General features: G+C 37.6%; 2 protein-coding genes across 2 annotated transcripts in view; one reads left to right on the top strand and one right to left on the bottom strand.

Annotated features, from left to right (window-relative positions):
* The window catches only part of LOC106876949 (sorting nexin-29), a 30,457-nt gene extending 27,512 nt beyond the window's left edge, over positions 1-2,945 (bottom strand). Inside the window, exon 1 of the mRNA XM_014925717.2 lies at positions 2,636-2,945. Within this exon, the coding sequence (XP_014781203.1) occupies positions 2,636-2,642 (7 nt within the window). The 5' untranslated portion in view covers positions 2,643-2,945. The remainder of the gene's footprint in view (positions 1-2,635) is intronic.
* A 151-nt stretch (positions 2,946-3,096) lies between these two features.
* On the top strand, positions 3,097-7,608 carry LOC106876961 (60S ribosomal protein L10). The gene is made up of 6 exons (XM_014925730.2): positions 3,097-3,191; positions 3,395-3,425; positions 4,660-4,718; positions 5,618-5,864; positions 6,387-6,549; positions 7,395-7,608. The coding sequence occupies exons 2-6, from the start codon at positions 3,403-3,405 to the stop codon at positions 7,560-7,562; spliced, it is 660 nt and encodes a 219-aa protein (XP_014781216.1). The 5' UTR covers positions 3,097-3,191; positions 3,395-3,402; the 3' UTR covers positions 7,563-7,608.
* The last annotated feature ends 2,948 nt before the right edge of the window (positions 7,609-10,556 follow it).

Genomic DNA, 10,556 nt, shown 5'->3' with positions numbered 1-10,556 from the left:
GCAATGTGGTGCATAAATTGTCAAGTAAATGAGACGCATCTTTGCCTCCACTGATTCACTTGCAAAGTGTTGAGTAAAATTATTTCGTTGCAGACCTCCTTTGGGTCTTTTTATTATCACTACGACACACATAGTCCCCAGTTGGTAACATTGATTTCAAGGCCCTCCTAGATGAGAGACTGGCATTCCACTTAATGTCTATGTTCCATGCTGGCATGGATTGGAGAGTTATTAATGTAGAAATATGGTATCGTAGCTACTAACAGTTGAGGGTTGCATAGTCCAGACGGCGTTTTTAGATTTCATTATTCTCTTTAACCCCGGCAAAGCCGGGTATTTCTGCTAGTATTATATAAATTCATACAAACACATGCACATACTTATACACAAGCACGTACGTAGATACATACGCACGCGCTCGTGTGTTATATTTTCCATGTTTTCCTTGTGTTATTACCTCATCTTGGAGGGGAGGAGGCGGATATTTCGTCCGAAGCAGTTCCAATCTCAAACACTTACATTACCGCGTGTGTGTGTGTGTGTGTGTGTGTTCCAAGCAGTGTGATCCACATTGAAATGACAACAGTAGGAAAGCGAAATCGAAACTTTTGTTTCCGATCCTTGACTTGATTATATAGCTAAGCTCAATGTTCCATCATTTACAAAAGTTGACTTCGAAAGGATTCTAAGTTCGAATTCTACCGAAGTCAATATTGCTTTTTTCATTCTTCTTGGAGCGAAAAAATAGAAACATACCAGTCAGCAACTGAGATCGATCACATCAACAAACCACCTTCCCACAAATATTGCTGCTCGTCTGCCTAAACTCGAAACAATTATTATTATTATTATTAACTGTTATGGATATGAAAAGTCATTCCATGTAAGAGATATCAGCCGACCCAACCAGACTTCAATGTCTTCGTCGCAATTGTTAATTGGATTCTTGCTAATTTCTATAAATAACATGAAAACTTTTTAAGGATATTAATTCAATCTTCTTCCTTTTTACAATAGTCATAAGATAGAATTTTAAAAACTCGTGAAATCATCATCATCATGTGATTGTGACGATCAGAACATTTCGTCTATAACCATCACTTATTCTTATTGCTCTATCCTCATCGAACATTATTATTATTATTACTGGATTAAGGCGGCCAGCTTAGCAGAATCATTGGCACCCCGGGAAAAATACTCAGCGGCACCGTCGAGGTCGACTTTGCCTCTAATCTTTTCGGGGTCGATAAAATAAGTACCCTTGACTTATCCTACCCACCGAAATTGCTAGCCTTGTGCCAAAAATTTGAAATCATTGTCATTATTATTATTACTGGACAATTAGGTGGAGGGGGGCACTGGACAGTGTTTTGTCCCATTATGTTCTAAGTACGAACACCACCAAGATGGGGGATCGAACTTGTTTGCCACACTCCATGATTATTGTTGCCTCGAGTGACAAAAATAAACAAATAAATAAAATCAAAAGCGTTTCTGCCATGACCATCCCTCCCGCTTTATCAAAAAATACATCAACTAGCACCACATTATTCAGGTGTCCTTTTTCTTGTGGTTTCTGGGATATTTGACTGCTATTTCTCGCTGGTCGAGCAACCTTGTAAATGCTTCTTGTCGGTTCGTCTCTTCTGGATTTAATGAAATAAATACTCCTCAGATAATGGGATCGATTTAAATCTCTATACTTTTCTCGCCCTTAAATGAATTCATGATCTTGTGTTTGTGTTAGAAACCAACGTTCTTACGATCTGAGTTCAAATTCCGCTGAGGATAACTTTGCCTTTCTTCCTTTCAGGGTCGATAAAATAAGTACCAGTCGATGTAATCGACTGGTCTCCTCCCCGAAGATACCAGGCCTTCAGCCTTATAGTCGAAAGGATTATTATGCTTAGCAAGCACTGATGTCATATGTTGGAGATTTAGCCATTGTACGGATCCCTCATTACGACTAGTTCTTCTATGGGTGACCACCTCACATCAACACCTGTGGCACGGAAGGGGGCGAGCAACAAAGTTAACAAAGGCGAAATTCGAACCCAAGATAGTACGGTAACAATACTAGGCTATCTAGTAACCATAACCATTCCTACCATTTATGAGTGGTAGTCAAAGAAATCATCATCATCATCTATTAACATGTCTTTCGGGCAAACATGCCCTGCCGTATTTTCGATACCGTCCTTTTATGTTCGGGGTTCAAATAGCACCGAGGTTGGTTGTGGTTTCTTTCTTCCCGGGATCGATAACATAAAGCACCCAAACAAGGGAGTGGGATTGATTCCTATTCCTAGAAAACATCCTGAATATGTTTTTCAGTCCTCTGCCTGGGTAGTCGACGAAATAAAGAACCTGTTGGGTACTAAATGAAAGGGGTTTCAACGAATTTATGAGTAACATGGTTTGGCATAGGGCCTCGATTAAAAGGTCTCCATCCTTTATGTTCCTAGATTTTCTTGTTTTCCTTTGTATTTTACGAATTGTTCCACCGTCTCCATCGTGTGTGGGGTGGAGTGCTGAAGAAAAAAAAAATCTGTTGCCGAAACAACAACAAAGAAAAGAAATAAAAAGCGAACGACAACAAATAAATGATAGTAAAATGGGAATTGCAGAGACTTACCTGTCATTTCTGGTGTCAAGAGAAATAAGGTGATATATATGTGTACATGTATACATATATATAATATTAGGGGGGTAGGTAGATGTGGGTAGTTTATAGTCTTGTAAATATGTATGTATCTGTAAATGTATACATATGCGTGTGTATGTATATATATGCGTATGTATGTATGTATGTATATATATATATATATATATTTGTATATGCGTGTGTATATATATATATATATATGTTGGTCTGTGTATATATAAGTATGTATATAAATGCTATATATGTATGTGAATGTGTATATAAAGATCTATCTATCTATATATATATATATATATATATATATATATATACACACACACACGTAAGTATGTATACGAGGGCTATGTGTGTATATGTGTGTGTGTCTGTGTGTGTGTGTGTGTGTGTAAATCCACAGCAGCCGATCAAACAAGTCTCGCCATCAACCTCTTCCCGTTGTGACTGCAATAAACAAATCATGTGATCTATGACGTCACTTCCGAAACTGTGGCCTTTTTCCCGGTACTACCTTGTTAGGGTATACACGGTAAGTTTCTACCTCTTGTCTTCATCTTTTGTAATCTTATTGCTTTTCCCATTCAATCCGTCTACATTTACTTCTAGATTTATTCGTGAATGTTTAGTCTTTAATATTTAAAATGTCTTTCAGGAAAAAAAAAAATCCTTGTCTTGTTTCTTTTAGAGCAATCGGATAGCATTGTATCTCATATTCCTTTTCCTTCATTTCAGCTGTGAAAATGGGTCGTAGACCGGCGAGATGGTAAGTGGAAAATAATAAATTAATATATTGATGCTTTGTTTAAAGATTAAAGGATACAATAAATGATTATCTACTGATAAAATTATATTGATACATGGTACTGTATGTACGCATTAAGATGTAATGAACGGCTTGAATCTAAGCTTGCATTTATACTCAGAACAAATGGCGATTATTAAAGGTATTTTAATTAGCTTATAAATGTCTTAAAGTACATATTCATCTGTCTTCTTAGTGCCTATACCTATACAAACATTTAATTTCCATGTATCAAGATAATTACCTTATGATCAAGTAATGTGGGTCTCTTAGATCATTAGATATTAACAACACATTCGCTACACGTGTCGCCGCCTCCATATAACTATGGCGTTACAGGTTTCGTTGTAACACTTTTTTCTTGAAATTTTTAACTGTTTTCTTGTGTATCTAAGTGTAATGTTCCAAATACGGAGTTTCAGAGGAAGGTTTTGATAAGAGTCAACGGACAATATCTGCAGCAACGTGAAAAAAATAATTCTAAGATCACATCTTTGGCGACTCGTGGCCAGAATGCTTCTGCTATCGCCTCGAAATCTACGGCGAGGCTGTTTCGGTATTAATACATGATATCAGTCATAAGTGAGTGTGTTTTGTTCAGCTCTATCTAAAAGGAATGTCACATACTTATGACGTTTTATACTTTTGCCGATTGCTTCGCTATATGGTTCCACGCAACACCTGGGTCAAGTGTATTCTGTTACCCCGATCCGACCAAAGCTTTGAGAATAGATTTGCTAGATGTAAATTGAACTGAGAGAAGTCCATTGTTTGTGTTCGTCTCCCACAATCGGTGCTGGTTTGTTTTCGTCCCCATAGTTATTTGCTCCACAAAAAGAAACCGATTGACTAATTACCACGCTATTAGAAAGTACTGGGATCAATTTTTAATTTTGTGACAATCATCCTCTGGCGCTAGAAATGACCATAAGAATGAAACTAACAGCTTTTAAAGATGAATAACGTAATGCTGGATTCCTCGACCCTTCTTGTAAAGAACTAAAGTTGCTCGGTTGGTGGAGTGGCTGGGCAAAGTAAAAATGTGAATAAGTGTGTCGGGTGGGAGTACGCTCCAGGATACATGGCATTGCTGCAGAAAATGGCCAATTCTGTTTCTCAGTGTGTTATGGTCTGAATTGTTAAATGAAATGCATTGTCATTATGTGTGTGTAACTCCATTAATTCTTTGTTTCAGTTATCGCTACTGTAAGAACAAGCCATATCCCAAATCCCGTTTCTGTCGTGGTGTACCTGGTGAGTATTCATATTCATCTTTCTAAGTGCAGCAATCATTAACCCTTTTTCCTGTGGAAATCAGATATATTAGCTTAAAATATCATTGCCCTTAACTGCTGAAAAGTTCTATATACTAATCTAGATTTTGGCACTGACTTGCAGAGAATTCCAATTCTATTTTCTTTGGATGGCAGGGTACATATTTAAACATTGTTACTGCAATAGTCATGAGATTTAATTTTGCAGATAATGGTTAAGTAAATCAGAGAGAATTAATAATGCAGTGAGAGAATGACATTTGCTGTGATTGATTTCTTCAGTGCCTATGTAAATATGGTGTAGACTTCTTTACCACGGCCAGAGTAAGATAAAAAGACAGCCAGAAGTTATCTCCTAGACTAATATTGAAAGTGATGGCAAATGGGAGACAATACTTTGGCGCCTGTATAAGAAACTTTACATTGTTTTACATGCTGATTGTGTGTTAATACGTTGCATTATCTTTCGATAGCTGCTCTATATACAAAAGTTAGGTAATTTTTTTAAAATTCGTATTCTACAGAAATACATTGTCTTTATACAAGGGACATAACTATGTTGACAGTTCGTGAGCAAGTAATCGTTTAAAGCTTTTCAGTGCGCGCACGTGTAATGCATTAAGAGCCATATCCAGAATGCTTTACACTATGTGTCACTTTATGTTCTGGGTTCTGTCCCTGCTGTTTTTAAAGAGCTGGTAAAATAATTACCAGTTCAACTATCAGTATATAATTGAGAGAAATTTCAAGAACATTGTGTTAAGGTTTTTCTTGACCACATTTGGTTGATCTACAGACTAGGACATTTATCCATTTTGTACCTTTTTGAGAAGTTGCTGTGAGAAACATTGCTTATGTCTTTATTTATTTTTTAAACAGATCCCAAGATTCGTATCTTCGATCTTGGCCGCAAGAAGGCACGTGTGGATGAATTTCCTCTCTGTATTCACTTAGTATCTGACGAGTTTGAACAAATCTCTTCAGAGGCTCTGGAAGCTGGTCGTATCTGTGCCAACAAATATTTGGTGAAACATTGCGGCAAAGATGCCTTCCATCTAAGAATTCGTTTGCATCCCTTCCACGTCATCAGAATCAACAAGATGTTGTCGTGTGCTGGAGCTGATAGGTAAAGCTAAAACAAAGTTTTGTATGTTCATTTATAATTACACTTCAGTTGGCTATTAAACTATTGTGAGAAGAAATGACATTATGTTCTAAAACATTTAAATTGACAATGTTTGTATCAGGTGCGATTCCCATATCTCAACACTTTTAGGCAATTGGCTTCTGCTATGAGATATGTTGGCAATGTATGTATATTTTATCCATTTCTGTGAAGGGTTTTAGCGTCATCATCAAGATAGTTTGCCATGCTAAAAGTAAGTCCTGTATCACAACCTGTTTCCTGGACATGTTGGATTTACTTTTTTTACATGGCCTTCCCAAAGAAGTCGTGCCTGTAACCTTTGTGGTGTTAAATTTATTTTTTTAAGACTGAGATTCATGGATTTCTTCCATCCCATGGTCCCCCACCCCCTTATTTTTCTTATGGTAGTTATTGTTGTCATAAGTAGGTTACCCAAAGTACTCAATCTGAGAGTGTATAACCTTATGGTACTGATTGAATTTTTGTATTTCTCTCTGCCAGGCTTCAGACCGGAATGAGAGGTGCTTTTGGAAAACCCCAGGGTACAGTTGCCAGAGTTAATATTGGTCAGGTGATCATGTCTGTACGTGCCAAGGAGATGCATGAACCAATGATTGTTGAGGCTTTAAGACGTGCCAAATTCAAGTTCCCTGGCAGGCAGAAGGTATGTGCTTTTTTTTGCTAACTAAAATATGCATCTTGTGTTTCAAGCACAAAATTATGAATTTAGATTGATTTCATAGAACTAGCATTATTAACAAACAGCTTAATAATTCTTGCATAAATCTGTTAGCATTCACATTATTCTGTCAAGAGTAATTCTTATTTATTCACATTGTTTTGGATTAATCATGCAAGCCATTAATCTTTCGAATGATGTTGTGTGGTTTGAATCTAACCTTTGTTTCTAGTGGGAAGTTATTTGTCCTTTCATGAAAGGACTGCTAAACCTAGAATGGCATACATCGAAGCCAACTGCTTACTCACTGAGCAGCTGGTCATTATGTGCCAACATTAAATCTTTTACACGGTCACTACTTGCACTCTGTGTCCTGTAGTATTACCAAGTATTAGAACAGGATTATTTCTGTTATTAGAAATTATAAACTAGAGGTGTGTATCATTTGTGTTGTGACGGCTTTACCGGTTACATGAATTGGTTCTGCAAGCAGAGAAGGTAGACATCATATGTAGCTGGTGCACAGCAGTAAGAATATTTGTGGTTAAATGTGGTTCTCCTGTTAGAGAGGTGACTTCAGTGATGGTGTAAGCAGTTTAGAGTGTGTTGACCTCTGCTAATGCTACGTATAAAGTATAATACTGCATAGTAATGAGAGGATGTGTAATGTTAGTATGCATGAACAGCAGCATATAAGGAAAGCCAGATGTAGCTTTTTAATGTTGAATAACAGGAGAGAGTTCACTATGTATTTAATTTGTAACCTTTATATTGGGTTGAGTTGTATTAGTTTTTCCATTCATTATAACTATTTGCTGTCTCTTTTCCAGATTGTTGTCTCCAAGAGATGGGGTTTCACCAAATGGAACCGTGATGTCTTTGGTCAGATGAGACAAGATGGTATCTTAGTGACTGATGGTGTGAACGTGCAGTATAAACCAGACCATGGACGCCTCCATTTATGGAAAACTCGCATGGCAGCACTTATGGCTGCTTAGTTTTATGAACTACATAACTGGAAATAAAAAAACAAAAAAAATCTTACCACTTTTCTCTTCATTTTATTTTCTTTCTTCGTCGTTTAGGCACAAAAAAGCCTGAAATTTACAGAGTGTTGTCAGAATTTAACAATGTCTTGATTACAGTGAGCATCACTGTCAAATTTGCAATTAACTGAAAGATAATGGTACTTCATTCATTGACACTCTCAGACCTGGACTCCCAAGCAAAAAGATGTTCTGGCAATCCTGTTGATTGTGTTTGTGTAAACTGCATCAGTGCTTATATTGCTCCTGTGCTGACCTTTCACAAAGATATTCAAAACAAAACAAAGCCAGGTCACTTGGATTAATTATTCAGGCATTGTAGTGATTGGTTATGACGCTTGCTTTACAGTCTTGATGTCTTGGGCTTCATTCCACTGTGATGTCTTAGGCAAATCTCATTTTCTCTAACTTTGCATCAACATATACCTCATGGTAGGGAAATTTGAAAGAAGCCTGTCAGGTGGTATGGCTTTGTGACACTAATTCTACCTGAGAATTATGTTGTAGGTACATTCCTGTGGAATGCTAAGCCACTATTCAATGAAGGAGAGAACAGCCTTCACATTTCTGGGAGTTTTTTTTATTCAAGTGCCAAGACCTGGAATTTTGCAATGACCAACTACATAGCATCTTGTTTGTTAGGACAATGGTAGCTAGCTTCAATTCTACATAGGGAGTAAAGGATATTGGAGCTGTGATGCTGATTCAGATTATATAATGTGTCTGCAAAGAGAGCATTGAATTTCATGAACTGCAGCAATGATTGAGAATAGATGCATAGTATTTCCCTCTTTACCAACTGGCTGTTGCCTTATCCATCAATTTTTAGAGTATACTTCTATGTATGCCTGGCTAGTTAGTTGCCACCTACTTGAAACACAACAGGATGTTACATTATTCCTCTTCACATCTCAAGAAAATGGAAAATTTCATATTGGAACCTCAAACCCTGTCACCAACAGGTTTAACCTTTCATCATCATTTAACTGTTTGTTGCCTGCATGGGTTGGACTGTTTGACAGAGTTGTCTGTCAAGGCATGGTTCCTATGTCTGGATGCCAGCCACTTAACAGTGTGCTGGGTGCTTTTTATGTGCCACCAATGTAGGTGCATTGGCACAGCACTGGCACAAGTGCTTTTTAAGTGACACCAACACCTGAAAGTACAACTCTGTATGTGTGGAAGCCAGCAATTTTACTTAGCTTGAAAATACAGCAAATTGCTATTTCTCCCTGTCCTTTGTCATTTCTTCAGTGAGGCCCAGATTAGTCAAATATAATACTAATTTATTCACATTGTTTTCAAGTCATATATTATCTGAAGGATACATTAATGTGATTATTTTTAGAATAACCTTGCTGAACCGATAAGTCACGGGGACGTAAACACACCAGCATCGGTTGTCAAGTAATGTTGGGGGGACAAACACAGATACACAAACATGTATATATATGATGGACTTCTTTCAGTTTCCATCTAACAAATTCACTCACAAGACTTTGGTCGGCCCAAGGCCATAGTAGAAGGCACTTTCCCATGGTGCCATGCAGTGGGACTGAACCCGGAACCGTGTGGTTGGTAAGCAAGCTACTTACCACACAGCCAAGATTTCGTTATGAAAATTTATGATCAATAAAATTGGTTATACTTCTACAATACAGAAAATATTTTAATTCTTTTTATACAATTTCTAATATCTCATTATAAAAATATAATAAAGTGATACCTTGCAGTAACAGTTTTACAAATCAATTTTCCCCATTGAAATTAACTAAAATATAATTAATCCATTCATTCCAGCCCCTTAAAAACCACTCAAATATAATATTTTATGGGTTTTAAAGCAGAAAAGGTGTAGTTACAAGTAAAATGACAATTATAAAAAACGAGAATGCAAACGAAATATGTAAACTGGTTTTATTAACAATTTAAAGATGGGTTGTTTTGTGTGCTTGTACTGTGGATTCCCGCTTGTACTTCAGGACAAAAAAATTGGCACGAGTCTCGGCATATACAACAAATTACTCATAATGTGAGTTCTACTGAAATAGGAGTTTTTTAAACATTGAATGGCTATGAGGGTACACCTGAGTAAAATAAGAAACATGGGTGGGTGACAGCTGTTTTTGAGAAGCATGATCTGCTGTCCAAGATACCAAATGAAGTAATACCAGGGCAAAATACTCAAATCATCATCATCATTTAACATTCTCCATGCTGTCATGGGTTGGACCAAGAGGGCAGCAATATCAAACTCACTAATGCCCATTAGAAACTAACCGCATAAGATTGGCCATTGAAAACATGAGGGAAATGGCAGTGCCCCAGTATGGGCACAATCTTTGGGCTGGAACACATAAATCAGTAAAGGAATATTCTTTTACTTGTTTCAATCATTTGACTGCGGCCATACTGGAGCACATACTTCTCAGGCCACCACTTGGGTCCACCCTCGCCCCCCACTGTACCTTGATGGTATGTCCTGACACATATCTGCCACCATCTTTCCCACTCTCTCCTCTATGTTTCTGTCTCTCTCTAAGTCTCCTCCCTTCCCTTCTATATGGGATGTCTTAGTGCCTTTTCTACAGCAAGACACCCATTTCTATCCCTCTGTTTCTCTTTGAACCTCTCAGCGACTGGAACAAAGCCACCTCCTTCAATATTACTTCTCCTAGTCTAGGGGGACTTTGTCTTGGAAGTTACTCGGTGACGCCGCTAGTGCTAGGGGTTGGGAAGCACCCAGTATGCTCTGTAAAGTAGCTGGTGTTTGCATGGACATCTAGCCATAGAAACCATGCCAAAACAGAGTCCGGCATAGTCCTCTGGCTTGCCAGCTCTTGTCAAACCATTCAACCCATTCCAGCATGGAAAGACGCCGTTAAATACACACGCACGCACGCACACACACACAATTAATATTAATATATATATATATATATATAT

The sequence above is a fragment of the Octopus bimaculoides genome, chromosome 23 (genome assembly GCF_001194135.2).
Source record: "Octopus bimaculoides isolate UCB-OBI-ISO-001 chromosome 23, ASM119413v2, whole genome shotgun sequence".
Classification (NCBI taxonomy): domain Eukaryota; kingdom Metazoa; phylum Mollusca; class Cephalopoda; order Octopoda; family Octopodidae; genus Octopus; species Octopus bimaculoides.
This window is presented reverse-complemented; position numbering and strand designations above follow the sequence as displayed.

Excerpts from the sequence above, each read along its gene's own strand:
- LOC106876961 (XM_014925730.2), top strand. The coding sequence starts at position 3,403 with ATGGGTCGTAGACCGGCGAGATG. Across the intron at positions 3,426-4,659 it reads GGTCGTAGACCGGCGAGATG|TTATCGCTACTGTAAGAACA; the intron begins GTAAGTGGAAAA and ends TCTTTGTTTCAG. Across the intron at positions 4,719-5,617 it reads TTTCTGTCGTGGTGTACCTG|ATCCCAAGATTCGTATCTTC; the intron begins GTGAGTATTCAT and ends TTTTTTAAACAG.